Here is a 22,132-nt window from a genome sequence, read left to right on the forward strand (position 1 = left end):
CCCGCAATGACATAAAGCATCTGAGCTGAGGAATACAATCTTCCACCCCAAAATGCGACATCTCCACATCTCACACAGAAGCAGCATGCGCAGTAATACAAATAAGGCCGCTAGCAAATCCTCCTCAGTACCACACAGACCACGCATGGATTTCTGGTGTCAAGTGCATGAGTTATGGATTCTCGTTTAACGACCAGCAGACAAAACACCAGAACCGCAAAGGTCGCCTCCAGCCCTCCGCGCAGGGTCTGCTGCCCCCCATCCCACAGAGCCCCTGCATGTCAGCCAGGCACATCAGAACACCTTTCCTGTAAGCCACTGTGATTTAAGGCACCACTCTGAACCGCAGTAACAATCAGACCCCCACTCACGTGTAGGAGGAAGGCTTCAGAGAGCTTCTAACATTACTCAAGTTTTAGAAAAATGGCCCTAAGTTCATGCTGTTGTTTAACAGTATTCATGCTGTTATTAAGATACAGCTTCCCACCTCCTGCAAGAGCCTTACGGAACTGAAGCTCCACAAGGCTCACAGGCCATCCCAGCAGGCAGGAATGGCTGAGCCTCACCCCAGCACCTGCAGAACACGCACGGCCCACTCACCTGCACTACCTGTGTTTATATCTTTGAAGCATTTGACACCAAATTCATTACTCTCGAAAGATGATGCTTCTACGAAGCAAGCACTCGGCTTCCCAAATAAGCAGAGCATTTAAAAAGCAGCAGACATGAGACAGCTGCAGACGAGCGCACTGCCACACATAGAGCAGAGCAAGAGCTCCTGGTATTCAGATGCTATAGGCACAGGAAGTGGCAGTGGGAGGGATGGCATCTCCTCACCTCATCTGCTCCACTTTCACCTAACAAATAAGTCCTTCCCATGAACTCATTCCTTCATGATGGCTTCTCACCGACAGGAACCACATTCCCACACCTTGCTCCTGTTCTCTCCCGACCCGCCTGGCCTTCAGCAGAGGCTGCTGCCCACGATCTAGTTTTACCCCATCAGTCCTCCTTATATCTGAATTGCAACAAAAAGAACTGAGGTAGCAATGAAATAGCATTTGCATAGAGCTGAGGAGAGCTGCTGGGGATGAACACACTCCCCACAGGCTGAAGCAGAGGCAAAGCTCCCCCAGCTCACAGCCTGTGCTGAATGGCAGCTGCAGCTCACTGCAAACCAAGGGCCAGAGAACAGGGGTGGCCGTGGCCTTGGGGGCACAGAGCACACGGGTCAGCATGGCACTGGTGTAGGTGCTGGCACTGAGAGCACATTGCCTCGTGCCGGTGCACCCATGGAGAGGCAACAACACAGAAACAGAAGGATTTCTTAGATCTTCCACTTATGATTTAGAAAGTTCTCTAAGCTCAGAACTTGAAAATACTCAAGCCTGAAACCATTCATTTCCTTTAGTCATCCCCAAAGTAACATTACAATAAACTGCGTAAGATGCATTCTGCACTGCCAACAACTGAAATATTCCAGGGATGTGATATGCATAACTTCAACTTACTGCATCAATCGGAAATCAGCTGTCAGAGATGAGAGTCTGCTTTGGAAAATCCTAACATGAAACTCTAAAAATCACCTTTCCCCTGCTGGAAAGTCTTTGTAACTTGTCACAACTAAATTCACCCCTTGGAAGATCAAAGCTGTTCTGCAACCACGGAACCATGAGAATTGCCTATTAGACCACCACCAGCTTGCTACCAAATCTGTCTGCTGCAGACATCACTGCTTGTATGGCAGAGCAGAAGCCCAACGAGCACAGAAGCAATGTGGTGCACCTGGAGGCTTGGAAGCCACGCTGGGGAGCCCAGCAGTGCAGCAGCACACAGGAGCACACAGGGACTGCAGTGAAACAAAAGAAACCAAGAACACATTTTCTGTTACTGTGCCACAAAATGTGTTCTGAGGAGAACGCTTGCATTGGGTTGGAGCCTCCAATTAACTGATAGAAGATAGCACTCATTGCTACTGTCAAAGTGCAGCACAATCCCTGGTAAAAGCAGGGCTGTTCTCTGGATGAAAACACTCCACGTTTACCTTAAAGAACATCACTTCTTCCACTACTCTTCAACCTGGCTTAGCAGATAGCAAAGCCATTCCCATCTACAAAGAAAATCTGCCCTAAATACATGGAGAAAAGGAAGGCAAACAAAATATCACATAATAAAACCTTGCAAGCTGAGGTCTTTTACTGGAGAGAAAAAAACAAACAAAAAAAACTTGATAGACACCTTTATGAACATCAAAGTCAGAAATCCCAAAGGAACAGAGGCCATACAGTAGCATGCAGACTGGCCCAAACCCAACCACACGATGCCCTGAAGAACACTGCTTCCACTCTGCTTTCATCTACATTTCCAAGAGACAAAGCAAATGCCAAGAGCACAAACCCTCATTACCAAATTACAGGTGGACCCTACTACTGAGTTCATAATTTCTTTACATCTCATCAGCCTACACCCCTGCCAATACACCATGAAAAAGGAGGATCAGACATCAGCAGATGGGCTTGGGTGAAAAACAAGCACCAGCTCTCATGGGGTGCTTACAGCTGAGCACCACAGCACCTTCCCCTTCCAGGCCCCTCGCACAGAGCTAAGCAAGTTGTAGGACTTGTTTCATGTGTTTATATGCAGCAGCAGGACCAGAACAGCAAGGTGTTACAAGAAGTAGGATGCTCACCTGTCTCCGAAGGTCTAAGCTCACAAAAAAACTCCACAAAGGAGGGATCTCCAGCAAGAGAACCCTCCTGTAGGGCAGCCAGCCCTTAAATGGGGTCTGAGAGGTGCAGCCAGGCTCCACCCCTTCTGGTCACAACTGAATTGCCTTCACCTGTGCTCCCAGGGCTGACCGTCCTTTCCCCAGGTGCTCCATCAGTGCTTCAGGTCAATCAGTGACTCAGCAGTTCCCACACATCATCTCAACAGGAACATCTTCCAGATCTAGACTAGGTCCAAGTAATAATCACTGTAATTAGCACTTCATTCATATAATTACCTGTAGACCCCCGTAATATTTTACAAAGGAGGTAATTACCCATATTTTACAGCTGAGGAAACAGATACAGCACAGGTGAACGAGTTAAAAGAAATCATCAGTGAATCTGTGGCACAGCCAGAGATTGCAATTAGCCTTATTCCCAGCCAAGGCTCTCCTCCCTGTAATCCATGCTGAATTCGCTTCTGTCTCGTGGGAAGGAATCCAGAGAAAACAGAAACAAGCTGGAACTTTCAATGTCTGGAAGAGCTGAAAAGCAGATAAGCCAAACATAAAGGAGAAATAAAGCCACATTTTTATCAGTCCACGTTTCTTCACCCAAGGCGAGCAGCTAAGAGCAAAGGAAAGGCGAGGAATCCTGGTGCTAGCACACAAAGGAAGCAAAACACTGCGCTTTGATTGGTACAGACGTGCTATTTCTGTCAGCAGGGTAAAAGCAGAAGCACAGAACCGAGTCGTGGAAGGCTGCCCAATAGGCACTGGCTTCCCAATTCTGCGATCAAAGACCTTAATGCATTTTGAGGATTTGAAGATGAAAGCAGTAGCAGTAATTAAATTATTTCAGCGCTTTCAAAACAATATATAGGCAGAGCAGCAAGCAGGGTGAGCCGCAGAGCTCAGTGCCACCCGAGCAGCTCACAGCTGTGTCCTCCTCCACAGGTTGTCCCCAAGCTCCCCATGGCCGATGTTCAGTGTGAGAGATCCTGACCGTGTTCCCTCAGACACTTTTTTACCCATCCTGTATGCTCCTTCACACTGCATGCTTGGATGGGTTTTATTATTTATGGGAAGAACCAGCAGTGCTTGCTTGTGTTGACTGATACATCTGTTTTTCAAAGTAGCCCAGACTGAAGTGAGCAATTTGTCTGTGGCCTATGTATATTTTATTAAATGAACAGCACGACCCCATGACTGATACACAGACATGTCTATCGGATGGAATAAAGGAGATTAGCTCAATTCTACTCTGGCTGCATTACCTGCAATGCAAGACATGCGGTGTTCTAAATCTAGTAAATGTGCAAGGTATTTCATTCCAGCCATTTAGCCTTATGCTAAAGCCAGCATATAAAAGCATCCAGCAAGAGAAAATACTGCATGAATTTCAATATTAAGAGTTGTTTCAGGAGTGGATATTATCAATATTTTAGTTTTGAATAGAGGAAAAACCTCGTAAACAGAATCATTTCTTTCAGTGGAGTATTCTCCCAACATTTAAGTACATCTCTCTCGACAATGTTCTCTGGCTTTACCAATGCTCTGGCACATTTATGCAGTTCTTTGATCAAGTATTTGATTAAAATGTGCTTTATTTCCTACCTGGAGAAAAACCACATTCAGTAACATGAATAAAGTTCTGTAATCTCAGGTTATAAAAGGGTAAATGCTGATAAGATTTACTGTCATCCAATAACAATATAGTGGAAAACTGAGGAAAGAATTCAAGTTAGGGTAAACGGCAATGCTTGTTGTGCCAACCAAGGAGCTTTGCTCACTGGTGTTTACTGCTGTTTACACACAAAACTGAAAACAATTCTTACAGCTGAATTTTAAATACGGTGTCAGCACTGAACCGAATGCTGAAACTTGCTGCAACACATCACCACCACCTCTGCTTCATCACTGCTCTGCTCTGGCTGTCACCACGGCTCAGGAACGCTCATTTAAAAGAGCTACTTTTGGAGAGGAAACACGTGAAGTCTTTGAAACATTGCAACACAAGCTTCCCAGGTTGTATTTGTTACACTGCACAAACAGGAGCTGACCGAAATTCACCATTAGCACAGCAAGCAGCAGCAACAGAATAACTCCGCACCTACCAACGTTTGCAAACATGATGGAAACGCCATCCTGCTGCACGAGGACTGAGATGAACTCAGCCATTTCTCAGGAGTGCTTACCTGATGGAAGTCACGGGGCTGGCAGTGCTGGCTCCTCAATGCACCAAGCCCATTCCCTCCAAGCCACCTTCCAACATCTTTACATCATTGATCCCAATGCCCAGCACCGCACCTTTTTATTTCCTTGTTTGTTTCCCCTTGCTGTTCCCGTTACTGGAGGGCAGCCAAAGCTGCACAGCAAGCAAGATACCCTTCCATTGCCCCATGCTAACTAAAGGTTCTTAAAAATGGCTTCCCAGAAAGTGACAGCATTCAGGTCTAACTGCTGCTGGTGTAAAATACACGTTATGAGAAACAGCCCTCGGAGTTTTCTTGGACAAAATAACTATTTTTTCCACTGAGTTTTAAAAACACCACCCTGTGTTCTGAAGACATAAGAAATAGCTCAAGATGACTCTGGAGGATAAACCTGTGAGGCTGGCAGCAGTGTTATGCTCACAGGCCAACGCTCAGCACGCAGGGAAGCATTGTGGGAACACGGCCTGTGCGCCCGGATGGCTTTGGGTCTGCAGAACAGTTACAGCTGTGTTTGGAACAGGACAGGAAAGCAGAAACGACTCCAACGCTTCCAGTAGCGACCAGGGTGCCGCCTTCCTCCTTGACTCTAATAACCATTGGGCTAAAAAGAATCACGTACATCATCACAGGGGAAATACTTAAAAACAGTGTTGAAAAAGTGCTCACAAGTGCCACAGCACTGTAACAGGTGACTGTGCAAAAACAAGATGAAGTTTCATATGACCTTAAAAGCAATGATCCCTGCTGTCAGAACAAAGATCGGGACTGGCAGCATTCCTTCCTCCGGCTCTGCCTGGCCCTGAAGCAGCCCTGCCCGCAGGCTCAGCTCCCAGCTCCCACTCATGCAGTGCAGTCCCAGCGATCCCAACTCAGCAGTGTGTCCAGGAAGGGACAGCCAGAGCGGTAACGCCGGGCTGAGGTGACGAGCAGCAAACCTTTGCTGAAAGGAGCGCACTTCATTCGTTCTCACTTCTCGGAGTCAAGAAGCTGCAGTTGCCGTGCTGCTCCTCACAACACCGACGCGATGCTTCCTACAGCCTCTACCATGGGGCAAACGGCAGCAAAAGGGCTCTCCGATGTGCTTCGGGTCTGCCAACAACGAGCAGATGACAGCAGCAGCCACGTGAGGTCCGCTCAGATCTCCTGCTAACGGTTCCCTACAGGTCAAACTTTAATTTGTGGTTCTAATGAAAGATATAAACTTTTATAAGCAGCAACAAGGCTCAGAGAAGACCTAAATCCATTTCAGCACTCATTTAGCAACTTCAGCTGTGTGCAATTAAAACTTCAGCATTAAATGTTAGAGAATGAAATAACGAGACACTTAAAAAATAATCTATGCTTCATTGGAGCCACACTCAGTGGATTCCTCGCTGTCCTTCATGAGAGACACAGGAGCCGTGTCCCATGTCTCACGTGCAGAACCCCTCCATCAGAGCTATGGAAGAAATGGCTGCTAAGCTTTGGGGTCCCCACACAGCACTGCCTCCACGAGCACATGTGTGACTGATGACTTCACAGCACTGACAACTTTCCTTTTGCCTTCAGCAGTGCAAAAATAAAAGCAAGTTGGGCTTCGATTGAGATTTTCATTTCCCGCTGATGGTCTCAAATTAGAACAGCTTTTGGTTTTAAGCTGAGCATTATGAACAGTTGTCTTCAGGACATGGAACAAACTGTGACAACGACAAATATTTTTATTCAAAAGAGAATCTTAAATGCGCCTGTGATCGCTGTGAGCTACCAGAAGTTGACCAATGAAGGAAAAAACCGCAGCAAACATCATAAACGTATTTCTGAACAAAAGAAACGTAGAGAAATGCAAATTCAAACCAAAGATGTACAGAAATGACAAAATAAATTAGTCTTGGGAGAACACAAGTCAAAAGCAACGTACCATACAGGGAAATGCATAGCGTTAAACTTAAAAAGCAAAAAACAATGAGAAGTACGACCTTTATTTCTTTTTACAACAGCTGAAGTCATTTTTATTTAAGAAAAGCCAACAACACACACCTTCACAGAGAAAAGATATACCCGGGGAAGTCAAAGAACACTACAGTTTAAAACGATGAAATGTTACAGCTTGCACAGCAAAATTAAAAATGAAATGAAATAAAAAAATGAAATGGTTACCAAAGTAATGCAGGTCAGGGGATCAAAGGTGAAGGGTCACACATTATTAAAAAGAAATCCAAAAGGACGTCTGCATCAAGATCTCTGCAAAACAAAGGAGCTCCAGTAAGTAACACTGACACCTTCCATGGGATCAAATCACATGTTGAAATTCACACAACAGAGCTGCCCCAGCACGGGCGGACATCGGCCCGCCCACAGCCGCGTCCCGCACGCTCCTGGCGCGTCGCTTCTACGCAGAAGTGCTCGCAGAGCACAGGATGCAGCCCAGCAGCGCCAGCAGCCCAGGGCCGGGCACACAGCCGTGCTGGAGGCGAGCAGCTGCTGCGGGGCGCAGGGCAGCGCAGGCCGTGCTGCTGGGCATCGCCTGCTCCGCAGAGCGCCTACAGCAAGCGAGGAACTGGAGGTGTTGTAATTATTGACACATCCCTACACCGAGTCACTAACATCATAACATGGCAGTTTAACACTACAATAAAGAAGTAATTCAGACGTGGTTGCAGAGACAAAGGCCTCTCCTGCTAGAATTTCAATTACACAGAAGCTATAAAAAAAAAATCTTTGGTACCCATTTTCCAGCAAGACACAGTCAATTATCTTCCTAAATTTATGCAGAGAGTGTAATATTTACATCAGATAGCTTTAAAGACAGACACCCACCAAGGGCACCGCAGCCCTTCCCAGCTCAGCTCCCCTGTGGCTGCCCTCCTCCCCCAGCTGCGGGCATTTGGCCTCAGCAATCCCATCTGTACCAACACAGCCGTGTCTGAAGCAGACACAAACCTCTCCATCAGGTAAAGAAGCCACCAACGGTGGAGAAATCGGTGTGCTCAGAGCTGCAGCACACGCAGTGCTCTCCTTTGCCTCAGCACTGCCCCAGAGCACACACTGCATCCTCCTGCACCGCTGCTGCCCTGCACACATCCCCGCACCGCCATGGAGGAAGCGCTGGTTCCGCTCCCACATCCTTTCCCAGCCATCTCCAAACTCTCCACTGAACTTATTGCTACGTTAGACTTAAAACGAACCTCCATTATTTCCAGCATTTACCAGCTCCCCATAAGAGTTAAAATAGCCCACCAGTGCTTGTTCTCTTTCCCAGTTAACATTGGATTTTGCTCATGTCACGGTGTCATCCTGCAGTATTTGAGCATGGAAGCAGACAAACGTCGGGGTGGTTGTGAGCAGGACACAAAGGAGTCCCTGCCAGCTGGGGGGGGCCGCACGCCCCATCCCGGCCCAGGCTCAGCCCCACAGCACACACTGGTTCGGAGTGCTTCCCAACAGCCCGCGGCCACATATCGCATCAGAAGCAAAAGTGTGCATGATAAAATGTTGACAAGGAGTGCTGCTAAAAGCACAAGGAGGAAACAAACAAACAAAACCCAGACGTTTTTGGGAACCAACCAGCCAGGCTTCCCCTTCCTTGTGGCTCCGTGCTTTGCAGCAGCGTAAGCCACACAGCTTGAAGACAGCCTCATCTTGGAGGACAAATCAGGAACAAATCAACTCAGAAACAATTTAACAACAAAGACACGGGTTTTCAATGACTCAGCAGGCAGTTAAAGCCAGAAGGCGTTAGCACAAACCTTACCAACAGAAATTCCTCAAAGATAAATAAATTAAAGATAGCCGCCACACCACGGCCACGGGCACAGCAGGCAGAGGGTGAGCGCCTGGGAGTCCCCGAGTGGCTCTGACAGCCACCACATCGTTCACGAAAGGCCGAAAAAAGCCTTCCGAGATCACAGGCACCAGCTGTCTTCCTGGAGCTTTGTGCTAAGTAGGCTTTTTTCCCCGTACTCACATTATCTTTCTCCAATAACCAATACCAGACACGCGCTCCCTGCTCCTGCCCTCATGACACAGCCGTGTTTGCCCACCAGCAGTGCCAGCATTTCAGCTCAAAGCTTTCCTTTTTTCAGCCTCCCCCTCACTGAAAGCGATCCCTCCCCCCTCCTCCAGAGCTGCTGTGCTGCCCGCAGTGCCCCCACGGTCACTCCTGGTGCCCAAAACAAGTTTCGGTTCCACTCAGGCCTTTCCAAGCACAGTCCCTGTCTGAAATCCACACTTTTCCCTGTGCTGACTTTCCCCTGATGTCTGGTTCTCCTTTTTCTCCTAGATTTTTCTCTTCTAAGCAAAACACCCTTGGAAGTACCGAACGCAAGATGGAAAAGGCAGGATTTCAATCACTTACAAAATGTAATATCCTCTGTTTCCATTCAGTTGACAAGTGAACCTATTCATTTGTGTTTATACACGCAGTCCCGGCAAAGAGACATTTAAATTGACTTTGTAAATTGACTTTGTTGTAACATTTTCCTCGCAAAGCGCAGCTCCGAGTGCCATGCAGGGATATCACTCAGTGCTGGGCAGGCTGGGGAGCCAACGCGCCACGCAGCAGCACCCCACACAAACACCTCCAGAGCTCCTAAAGCAACGCACTTCACATTCCAGGAACGGCTTTATGTAATACACAACTCTGACTTCTCACTCCCCCCGTGCAGGATTCTATGGTTTTTGACAGCACCTTTCAGAGCAATCCTTGCCCCATTAAGGAGTAAGAACCAGAAGATGCAAGTCAGGAGAAGCAGACGACAGAGAATCCGGAACTGACGGGCAAATTTAAACCCACCCATGACGACTAATCAGCTTTGCATTTGTATGAACTTCTAGGTGGGGGCTGAAACAAGTATTTGCTTTCTGAGCTTTCTGTGTGGATTCATCCTTTATAGGTTAGTTCCCATCTTCAAAAGAATGATTTTTTTTTCATTTTATCTGGCAACAACTACAATGAGCCCAAGCTTTTAAGAATGCCAGGCTGAGTGACAGACCCAAATCCTATAATAAGGAATCTCTTTAGTGGAGAAAATAAACAGCCACGCTTCGCCGGTCAGTTCCCACCTGTACAAAAGGTGCTTTTCTCAGTTGTACATTCTCCTTTTTGCCTTATTTCCCCCCACAAACAAAGTCTATGCTGTTGTTTGGTCGTGCTCCCATCACTGCCTCCCAGCATCACACCTCCAGACCCAGCTGGCAGCACCAGGCTGCACTTTGTGGCAGGGCACATCTCTGGTAACCCAGCATAGCATCAGCAGGGCACAGAGGGAGCCAAGCCAACACAAGTGGGGTGAGCTGAGCCCGGAGCAGGAGCGTACCCACACAGCAGGCATCGGTGAGCCACTCCAAAGAGGTAGGGGAGCTGTTTTAAATGCAAAGAAAGCTTCCTGTAATTCCTGCAGCCTTCCTGGGCAAACAGTTGGATCCTCAGAAACATCCTCCTTCCTCCCTGCAGCTTCTAGAAGCTTTATAGCCCTGATATTAAAAGGTTTGCACCTACCCTACCAATAGATATGTATTTTTGAAAGAAGCTTTAACGCGCAGACACGAGCGTCCCCATAGATCTAAAACAGAGTCATCTTAAATGGTTTCAGGCACCTCTGCCAACATGGGAAACCCTTAAAATAGTCTTTAAAGGGAGAACCCTCATGCCTGGAAGGCAGCTTTCCCTTTTTTCTCTGCAGCAACAGACATCGCAGCAGGACCACGGCTGAGCTGGGGCTGCCGAGCTGCCCTCCACACGTGGCACCTTCTCCTGCAGGGCTGCAGAGTTATGCACTTTCCTTGCAGTGCAAAAAACAGAAATAAATGCTAGAATGGTATTGGCTTGAGCTAGAATAAGCTCACACTAATGAAGATTTTGTTTTTCATTTAGCTATCAACTAATGCAAGAAAGACAGGCTCGCCTGGAATAAAAACAGGAGGGCAACGCGTTGCCCAAAACAATACATCTCCATCCATTTGCTTTGCTTTGCAGGACTCAGTTTGGTAGCAGGACTCCAAGATGTTAATGGCACAGAACTGCAAAATCAGCCATTCCTGAAGACTTAACACACACAGTTACAAAGTTGGCTCTAGCATTTAACAAAAGGGAAGGGAAAGTAAGGCAGCTCTTCCTCAGAGGAAGCCAAAGGATCTTTCTCCACCAGCCCACAAGTGTTACAGCAGGTATTAATGGGCTTTTGCTGCAGTTGCCAGGAATGATAACCTTTCAGTTCTGCTCAATCACGGAGCCTGCACACAACATTCACTAATTATGTAAACATGACTGAGAAACTGCAAAAGCAAAGCCAATAGCACATTTTCTGCTTTGTACATTAGGCAAAGCACAGAATTTCATTAATTTCACAAAATAAACCCATAATGAAGTGCTTCTGTTAAACACATTTCCATCTCTTTCACTGTTCAGCCTCAAACCACCACGATGCGTGCAGCGCAAGCATGCAAACGTAGCAAAGTACTACAGCACATCAGGCTACCCAGCAAAGCCTGAAAGCTACAGGTGTTCTATAGGAAAATGAGAGAAAATGAAGGAGCGTCAATTCTAAAATGCACCTCAAAGCATGAGAAAAGCACCCACAGAAGCGGCGCCCCGCTGCTCGGGCAGCACGCAGCCAGCAGCGCTCAGTGCCCGGTGCCGCCTCCTGGGGCTCCCAGCTCCCAGCCCCACCAGCTGGGTCCCTTACGGCCCTCAGACAACTCCCAAAGCCTTCTACATCTCTGAGGAGATGGGAAATACCTCAATGTCAACTGGAAAGGAAGAATATCACCAACCTGCAAGCAAAGCAAAAGTGCAAGACACAACCAGAGACATAAATGGGTGTGCAACTGAAGTCCACGAACGCGGCGCTGCGCCTCGACTTCCCACAGCAGCAGCAGGCAGACTCAGCAGGGGAAACCCGGAATGCTGCTCTTAAAGGCTGAAACAAATGCATGCAAACATGGGGCTGCAGCAAGCACTGCCACTGCAGGAACACGGATGTCCCACAGCACAAGAGCTATGCTAAGGCACGGCTCTGCTCTTCTTTACATGTTAAAGAATCACTGCTCTAAAGAATGCTCAAATTGAGTTTTGCAACTGCACTTGTTTGCACGTTACCATGCAAAAACTAAGTACAAAACTTATAGAAAACTCAATGAAAAAACTGATCTTAGTTATTCTATAGGAAAAACTGCCATTTCTTGCTTGACCCCTCAAGCCAAGCCTACAAACACCTGGCAGCTATAGCAGCATGCTGTGTATCACGGCAGCTCCAGCATGTCCCTTCAGAGAACATAAACACAGGATGCGGCCAGAAACAAAAGTGCTAAGTCATATTTTATATTTTGGGTGCTTAACTTTTTCGTCTTTCTTTGACTGTGCCATTAAGTGTTTACGAGGATGATTAATGGCTGCGGCTGCCAACCCCGTTAATGAATGGCATCTCTGCTCACAACTGCAATCCGTGCTTGGCAGGCGCGGCACGAAGGCAAGGTTACACCAACAGCCCCGGCCCCGCACCTATCTGCGCTCCGAGACAGCGCAGCGGCGGGGAAGCTCCCGGTGCCTCGATAATCTGATCATTGTACACGAAGAAGCAGGATGAATTTCCTGCAGACAACATTTCTCGCTGCCTAAAGCGATTACCGGCTAATGAGCCCGCGACCTCTGCCGTCTCCATTAGGGGACAAAGCGCAGACAAGAGCCAGCAGCAGGCGGCCCTGCAGTCGCGTGGGGAAGGCCTGCTCCTCCGCTGGGACCAGGGCTGTGCAGCAGCTCCCCGCCGGCCGTGAGCAGAGCCCAGCGCTGCGCTCACAAGCGCTCGGATCCACAGAATGTTCTGGCGATTAACGACTGCGTGAGGAACCGCACGAAGATCCCTCTCTATTCTCCTGAGCAAAATAAATAGAAGCTCGCAACTTCCACAGGCATCTCAAAAAATCTCAATCTATAATTAAACGACTTGGCTAGACTGATGATTGTGCATCGCGGGGAAAAAAATTAAATTGGAAGGAACACTTCCTTCTCTGCAAAATATAAAAACACCATGAACTTGATTTAAGAAGAGATGACATTTCGATATGGAAACATATTTCCATCAAACATTTTAGTTAAAACTGCATAATCGGACTCAAAGCAAACATCTCCATAACATGTTCTAAGCGTTAAGTGGTTGTAAATGCTCCATTTCTCTTGCTGCTCACCGCATTATTTGGCTAAGCGTGAAGTCAACCACAACGTTCCCACTTCTCAGAGGATATTGTTCCTCCGCCCTAATTACCCAACCCAGAGCAACACACGACCATTATCCTCAATCTACAGATGAAAGTGCTCAGAAAAAGTTATTTGCCTGCGTTCCCATGGTGATGCCCTGGTGGAGGAAAGAACAAACCCCAGCTGCTCCCTGACCTCTGCGCAGAGCGTTTGCAGCATCTCATTTGCAGATGTAACAAAAGCCATCAGCAGAGCCCAGGCCGGCAGGTTAACGTGCAACACGTGCCCTCTGAGCAGCATGTTAAGGAACACAGCCCATATACAGGCTGTGCTTGGAGCTCCTTGAAACACTGCCACGGAACGCAGCACAGCAAGCACAGGGAAGGAGCCCTGGCAGCCCCACGGCCTCCAGAGCTCAGAGTGCTCAGACAACGCTCCCAGACAGCTGGTCCTCACGTAGTCCTGTGCACAGCCAGCAGTTGGACTTGATGGTCCCCAGAGGTCCCTTCCAACATGGGACATCCTATGATTCCATGACCCTTACTATCTGGGAGAGACCTTGCAAGGGGCACCGGTGGTGTTGAAATTAACACAAGGAATCTCTAAGTACCATTTCTACAAAACACGCTTTTTCCTTCAATGTTTCAAAACTTGTGCCCTCCCCAGCACACTGAGAACAACTGAGAACACCTGTGCAGTCAGATGAGAAATGTGTTCCCTCAGGAATCAACCACGAAACGCAGTCCAGCATTATTATTTGGTTATACCCTATGAAAATTCAACTTCTATAACACTGAGCATTTCAAACTCCCAGGTGGGGGACAACAAAATCTCTAAGCTACGTTACCTTTCCCATATACCTAACACAAACTGTCCAAGGCTTTCTGCAGGCATACGATTCTGCTGTTTTGCTCTGCCCTAATAAGGCCAAAAATCTCTGACCACGATGAAAGCTCTCTGTTTTCAGTAATGCAGTGGGAAAAACACCATCAACGTGCAGCACGTGCTGGAAGGGCCACCAGCAGCACTGACCCAAGCACAAGGCCAGCTCCCAGATTTTAGAAGTAAGAGCTATAAATGAGTGACAAACCTGATGCTTAAAAGCACTATTTTTTTTTAATGTGCTAGTTGATTATTTACGATTACTAGCAAACAACCCATCTAGAATTAAGGCATGAGACAAGCCTACACCAACAATATGCTGACAAGCATTTTACATTTTACCTCCTCCTGTGCAGGATGCTGAACTCTCCTGTGACCCATCTGACCCTTCCACCTTCCAACCCAGGGGAATAAAGGCAAGGGATCACAGACATATTTGGCCTGCCTACCCTTACCTTCGACCACCAGGCACCTGGATCTTAAGCAGTGACTTCATTTCAGTGAACACAAATGTGCTGGCTAGCAGGAGATATGCAAACTAACGCATTCAAAGTAACTGGATTCCAGTATAAAATGTCTGATTTCTCAAACTGCAGGCAACGTATTCCTCAGAATCCTGCTTTGCAAGAAAGAATGTGCACTGTCTTGGGTTTTGTTATTTTGTGTGTGTTTTTCTTTGTAAAAAAGCCTGCACACATTCCCAACTGCAAGGCAGCACTGTTTAACACTGCACCTGAGCATCAAATTTTAAACAATCTTGAAACACGTCCCTAAGATGACACAAAATTTGGCTCAGACAGGTGACACACACACGAGTAACGACTCCTGCCGTACCACTGATCAGCTTCCGGTTTGCCTTCAAGCCTAGTTTAAAGCCCGTTTTCAACATTTAATATGATTTGATTATTTAAACAACATGGTTCAGAGCAACTGAATTCAGATTCTGTAACTTATGCAGCACGTTGTCAAAAAACAACCCGTGAGGATAAAGAGGGGACTGCTTGAGAACAGCAGAGTTAATTACCTCATTAGTGTTCCAGCGGTGCCTCTCCTTGGGTAAACTTGAGCATTTTGGTAGACATTCGAGCAACTTCTTCGGTAAAAAGATCTTTACATGACTGCCATTGCTGTTCCCATGATCATCTGGAAAGAAGAGAACACACGTGATATGCATGGAAGAGAACCTGTGGTTCCTGTTAGCAGACCCTAATCACAACCCGCCCCAGAACTCCCCTGCTGCAGTCCTCAAAGAGCAGCAATGTGCAGCTGTAAGCACACAGCTTCCTGTTGGAATTCACCTTTATCTCAGAAATAAAAATACCATTTAATCCTTATGGCTGCAAAGTTGAGAGCAGCTTTATGGACTTGTGCACGAGCAGACGTGTGCCTACCTGTGCCCATCTCAGCTCACTGTTTCCCCCTGAGAGAATTCTTTACAAGCAGTAGTAACGAACCATTACAGAAGCTGTGAGCACGGCGATATGACCTGCCAGGAAAGGCATCAACGAAGTCCACACTAGATGAGATTTGCAAGTAAATAACCACAGAGCTCCCCTACCTGCTATAATTTTGATGAGCTGCAGCAGAAATGCAACTCAAGGTCTATTAGTTTCTGTAAAACTCTAAGATGTGCTGCACCCGCTTGAAAACAGGTTACTTTTCTTTCCATGACAGCTCAGAAAGCAAACAGAGTTCCTCAAAACGAGAGGTAGAGGGATGAAAACCTTCCTGCCTCACGATGCCCAGGTGTCTCAATAGCATAAATACTGAAGAATGCAAAATGATCCTTTTTTTGCTGCTGAAGATGCAGACTGAAGGTGCACCGATGTCCCTTAAAAGCAAAGGCACCCAAAACACCAAAGCCCTGACATCAGCCTGGCAGAGGTGAGCACCGACACTGGGACGCCTCTGCCATGCCTCCCACAGCACCTGGGAACAGGAGTCCAGCAGTGAGGTGTGTGCACAGCCGCAGCAGGGCAGCGCAGCCGTGCTGCAATACAAGGGCCAGCAGCTCCTTTAAGCCTCCCCTCCTTCCCTTCCTCTGCCATTCTCACCCTTCTGGCTCACCACTGCCCAGAATCCCTCGGGAGGGATCTTCTGATTTGCATTTCACCCTACAAAATTAACGTAATCTCTCATTTGGAAATATATAGGAAAAAGACAATCAACTTCTTCCTTTTACACATCTCATCATTTTATGTCACTGAACAGATGCCAGCATCATGATAAAACTCCTTCCTAATGATGTACAGCACAGCAACTTGCCGTGACCTGTAGCCAACAAAAGGGAATCCAGGCAGCAATCATTTCAGAACGCAGAGCAAGAGCACAACCCGGAGCTGAGCACACCCGGTATTTTCAGAGCTTGATTATACTCTTAGATGTGTCAAGTTCAACAATATACATGCTGTTAAATCAACTACTCGTGCAAGCACAGCAGATGAGTTTACAAGATAAGCAGTGATGTGTATGATAAACGTGAGCTGTTCTCTAATTTACGAGCGCCGTGTGCCAGGAGCGATGGGAGCGCAGCGCACGGCAGCGGGGCTGAAGGCAGTGCCCACGGATGGGCCTGCAATGAAGGTCCCACAGCACTGCTCACCTCCCCGCGCCTCCCAGCTCAGCCAGCAGCTGCTGAACATTCCTGATTTTGCATCCTTCTCATTTCTCATTCAAAATAGCGCTTTGCACTCCGTTCAATTCATTAAGAAGGCAAAGTATTTTACATCACACATTATTGCTTTTATCAGCCAAACCACATCCCCAGTTACATCTCATCAGCTTATTTTCCATAGGCACATTTTAATTGACATTAATTGTATTATTTCCCCTTACCTCCATATCAGTCAAGTCCTGTATCATTCATTCCATTATTTTGCAAGGCTGGCAGACCTACAATTATTCAGCTCGCTTTATTAACTTTTTTCCACTGTCATCAGTTATCAGTATTAATAATCCAGAAATTGCCTATGGAGAGATCCCTTAAAATGTTTTGGTAGAAGTTTTCAGAACTTGCTGACTTTAAACCTTCAGCTCCTACTGTCAGTACCTCGCTCCTTCGCATGACAGCAGTGGAAGGTTCATCCTCTAATGCGACTGCCCTCCACGCACCCCCTTCTTCGTGTTTCATAATGGCATTTCTTCACTCCACAACATTCCCAGCACTACCTCTGCCACCTCCCTTACCTCTGAGTCTGTCTGATAAAGAATCTTCAAGCTGCATGGTCAGAAAGACACACAGTAATCACATTATGTGAAAGAATGCTAAATCTGATCATCCCTAAAACAGGTCTGACCTTGAAAAATGGCCCCCCAGCTACAAGGACCAAGCAAGAGAGTGGATCACCCCAAGTGTTGCATGCATATTTGCTTTGACAGCTCCCTTTCTATCCGGTGGAATTAATCGGGATAACCCCACACTGAAAATGGTTGTTCTGTGTCTTCCTAGTGTAATTTTGTGATCTGGACTTTGAATACAGAAATGTGTCACTTGGAAGTGCTGCTGATACAGCACAGGAGATGTAACACAACCGCTGCCGGATGTGTTCTGCCAGGAATGCCTCGAACCCTGTTTTGTCACCTCCAAATGGAGGACTGCAGACAAAATGGCAAGGCTTGGCACGGAGGACAAAGGCTGCTCCTCTGCTGTGCCCACCAGTGTTGGCAGACCTTACCCTTACCAGGTCTCCACCCCAATATTTGGCTCCCTTCCTTGCAGAGGGTTTTCATCAGAGGTCACAGAGGCAAACTGTGTCATTGCCACAGATAGCAAGAGTTAAATTCCTCCAGGCATCACTTTGCTACTCGGTTTCCTCACAACCACCACAATACTTCCCTCTAAAACACAGTAGGGAAGTGGAACAAAGAAGAAAAGTCACAGACGTTGGGTTCAAAACAAACCCACCCTTTCGAGTTGGTGAACCCCCCCATTGCCCAAATACTTCTGATGAAGCTGAAGAATACGAATCACCACGAGTCAGCACTCGGCTCTGACCTGCACAGCAACTGGGCCATTCCAGAGGGAATATCCCACATTTGCTTAGGACTGTATTTCCCTCTGTAGCTAAAAAAAAAGACAAATCAGCTGTAATTTCACAACACTTATTTGACTTCATGGTGGAAATCGGGCCAGATTTGTACCTTGAACTTTCATCCTACTATGATTTTTGCTACAGATGTGACTTACGACATTGTGATCTGCTAAACCATCCAGCGCCGACGAAAAGTGCTTCTGCAAGCAAAGCTGCACTCGCACATGGAGGATTTGCCAGTAAAGCTCTATCGATGCAGTATTTATTTATTTTTTAGTGTAAAGTTGGCCACAGCTCAAGAACGCTTCCCAGGGCACGCACAGCCGGCTCGGAAAATTACAATAAGGCAGGCATGGAGGCTGCTTCAATTCAGTGTAATGGATCTCGTTATAATTCCACACGAAACTCCAAACCTTCAGTTCCATTAGCAGCGTTCAAGATTACTCATTAGCGAGCCAAAAACTCATGTGAAATTAAGAAAGTAAAACTATTATAAAGTTCATAGAAAGTTCCATATTAATTATAGCACATAAACCCTTCGTAACTTTATGGGTTTGTTCATGCTCCTTGCGCTTTATCCTCCCAGGGGATGCAACATGGGCCATAAAACTTTAACGCACGCAACAGCAAATCACAGCGAGTTTCTGTTCCACCCCCACTCCCCAAACAACCCCCTCTGCTTCTCTTAACTGGATCTTAAATTTCCTGTGACCCAGGAAGGTGAATTTAGATCTCTGGGCTACTTAACTATCATAGTTTATCCACATAACACATCATTGGAGAATTCAGAAGCGGCTGAACAGGCGTGGATCCAATGCCAATTTGCAGACACTTCGTACCGGATGTAAATATAAAGAATAAGCCCATAAAACCGCAAACAGAAGTTTTATGAAGTCGCTTTTATGAAGTAATAACTCAGGTTGGCCATTGGGTAACCCACCCAACAGCAGAGGTGTCCCAGCACTGCCAACAGGTGGTTCTCCACAAACAGCTGCAGGGCTGTTATTCGCCACCTAAACGAACGGAGCTCAGGATGAGCAGAGCCGCCCCTCAGCCACCGCCGTCAGGAAGCAGAACCGCGGCTGCGCTGTGCAGTGGGAGCAGCCAGACCCACACAGCAGCACTGAGCACACAGCGACCTGAGCTGCACTGACCCCAGCTGAGCAGCGACTGCACGCAGCCAAGGATGTGCCTCACTGCCAGCGCCGTGCCTCTCATCCGGTCAGCATTTCCTCTTCCCAACAGCAAAACCAAACCAAATCTTCCTCTTCCAACAACTTCCGAGCCTTCATTTTCCAATAGATTGCATGTGAATAAGACGAAACTAAAAGTGACCTGTATTCAGTCAGAAGGGATTGATGCAATTATTTTACGTTCTGCACGTATGGATGTTGATATTCGCTGGGTCCATCTATCCTGCACAAGTTGTGCTATATTGTTTCCACAAAAACCCACCTGTGACTTCCCTGGGTGGCAGCAAACAGAGCTCTGCTGGGTCTCCACATCAGACACAATGTATTCAGTGATTTTTCACAAGGGACAGATTGAGCTCTCAAGATTTGGAAACATACTTGGCAGGAAAAAAACCCAAAAGCCAAACACCCTCAATGCTACAATGCGACAAGAGCAGAAGGACGCCGGGCTCTCCAGAGCTCTCCGGTTGTGATGCCGGCTGTAGCAGCAGCTCCTGCGATCAGCCCCACTCAGCACAGCCCCACTGCTGGCTGAGGACAGCCGCCCTGCCCCACAGCTGCAGCTCGCAGGGCTGAGCCAGCACTGCCGTCAGCCTGCAGGATTCAGAACAGGGCAGATGCAGCCCAAGGGCACAGGAAGCCACGAGACCCCCGAAGGGAGGGGGAAAGGCCAACAAAACTCAGCGAGGTGAGGAGCAGGAAAGCCGGCAAACACTGATGATGCACCAAGCTGGTGGAAGCATTTTAATTCAGAGGGCACCGCATTCCACAATGCTCTCTCCCAGCCTCGTTCCACTCCATGCAAAGTTTTTTCCCCTGCAGATATGTTTGGTTGATTGAAGCAGAGGGGACACCGACAAGGAAGGTCACATTCCTGCAGGCTGCCTGGGAAGCAGCAGCTCCTTCCCCCTCCCTGTCTCCTCCAGACAGGCCTTGGGATGGCTGTGAGTTTAGAAGGAAACTTCTAAGAATGGCAGCGATGTAAACTTCCCACCTACGCCTGAGACACAACCCAAAAACATTTGATGTAACCTCACTTTCATGTAAGACTTCCATTGTTTCCTGATACAGAAAATGAATTCCAAGTTACAACATCTGTAGGAAACCTTCCAGTAGTTAGAGAACAGCAAAGCAACCAAAGAACCGAGTAAAAGTCTTTGGGAAGACCATTAAAAACGAGAGGCGCAGAACCGGGCTACAAACCCTGAGCTCTGCACAGACCCACGTCTTACATCAGTCATGTCCTGCACAGAACAGTTGCCCCCATAACAGCACAACTAAAAACCTGCCCACAAACACACATGTTGTTCCACTGCTGTGGAATTGAGTTTGGCCAACCTCCCAAAGCTGCACTGCGGGCTCACAGAGTCCGTGTGGATCCCAAACTCCGGCAGGCGGCGGTTTGGCTCTGCCTCCAACAACAGAAATGTGGGCAACGCTTCAGCTGCTGAAATTCAGCAAAAAATTTGGGGCAAAGAATGCACAAAGCTGAACGTCCAACTCTGCTCCTTCACTGTGGCTGCCGGGTGGGGCAGCAGTGGGGCAGCACAGCCCAACCCACGGCAAGCAAGGATTTGTTTAAGTCCAAAAACGTTACACAACACTTCCACCGAGGGAGGTAAATATCTGTAAATATCTGCTGTTTAACAACAAAATCGAGAACGTTTGGGTTTCAAAAGGCGTTGCTTGCCAAACTGCTACAGCATGCAAGAACAGAACCTGAGCGGTTGCCCAAATCTCCAACAACTCCCCCAGAACCATCATCAGTAACACCTAACTGAGCCCTGCTGAAACCCTTTCCTTGAACCGCAGCTCACCGCTGCCTATTGAAGCTCCTGGCAGGGACTCTGAGGGGTGAATGGTTCCCATCCCAGCCCCTGAGAACACCGCAGGCCGGGCTGAGCTGTGCTGTGCTCTGTATGGAGCAGTGCCAGCCGCTCAGCCCTGCCACAGCAGGCCCAGAGCCCAGCAGCACCACGGATCCAAACCCTCAGCTACAACCCGACCAGCGTGAGCAGTTATTATGAGGAACACAATGAAAATGGCACCAAACAACAGGAAAGAAAGACCAACCTGGGTGTGCTTTGGTGTCAACCAAAGAACTCAAACTTCACCGTTCAAACTACAAAGCCAAGATAAAAACCGACTCACTTCTGACATACACCAGCATCAACCAGCTGGCATTTTACTACTTCGGGGGAGTTATCATTCACATCGACGCAAATGAGGAAAGAATAAGGCCCAGCATTTTCCAGACCACAGGAAAGATGGAACTAATGAATTTGGGAGCATCAAAAAGATGAATAAAAGATGAAGCCAATGACATGCTCGTAATCACCGCCACTACTTAAAATTCAGATTTCTGTACAGCACTGAGGTTTCACCACGAGGGACGAGGAGGGGGCAAAAAGAAACCAAAGGCAGCACGGCTATGAACGGCCGCAGCTCCATCCAAGGAAGGGAAATAATTCCCCAAAACAAAAAATCCTACAGAGGCGGAGTCGCAGCTCATCCCGAGAAGAGCTTTTCTGACGGGAGCCGCCGATGCGTTTCGAGGCCGAGGATCTGGAGCGCACCCCAGCGGCGGGGCCGCACGGAGCGCCGTGCCCGGCAGCTCGCGGCGTCGGCGGGCATGGCCGGCGGTAGATCGGCTCGGGAGGAACGAAGCACGCGGAGCCGGTTACGCAACGCAGAGAAGCGGGAGGCGAAGCACCCCTCCTCGTAAGATGGAGGCCCCGAGGCCCTGCCGCTCGGCCGTCCGCCGCCCCCGGGATCGCCGCGGTCCCGCCGCCGCGGGGCGCCCCCTCCCGCCCGGCCCGAGCCCCGCCGGGGCGACCGCTGGGAGCGGACCGGGACAAACTCCGCCACCCTGCGCTCCGCCGGAGCCCGGCGCGAACTCGGCCCGGGACAGCGGCCGCCCGCCCGGAGCGCCA

General features: G+C 48.1%; 1 protein-coding gene across 1 annotated transcript in view; it reads right to left on the bottom strand.

The window, feature by feature from the left end:
• The window catches only part of CAMTA1 (calmodulin binding transcription activator 1), a 203,854-nt gene extending 187,858 nt beyond the window's left edge, over positions 1 to 15,996 (bottom strand). The window contains exon 1 of the mRNA XM_042887728.1: positions 15,000 to 15,996. Coding sequence (XP_042743662.1) covers positions 15,000 to 15,149 — 150 coding nt within the window. The 5' untranslated portion in view covers positions 15,150 to 15,996. The remainder of the gene's footprint in view (positions 1 to 14,999) is intronic.
• Positions 15,997 to 22,132: the final 6,136 nt, after the last annotated feature.

Source organism: Lagopus leucura, unplaced genomic scaffold (assembly GCF_019238085.1).
Source record: "Lagopus leucura isolate 7727_CA_CO unplaced genomic scaffold, USGS_WTPT01 Super-Scaffold_100106, whole genome shotgun sequence".
Classification (NCBI taxonomy): Eukaryota; Metazoa; Chordata; class Aves; order Galliformes; family Phasianidae; genus Lagopus; species Lagopus leucura.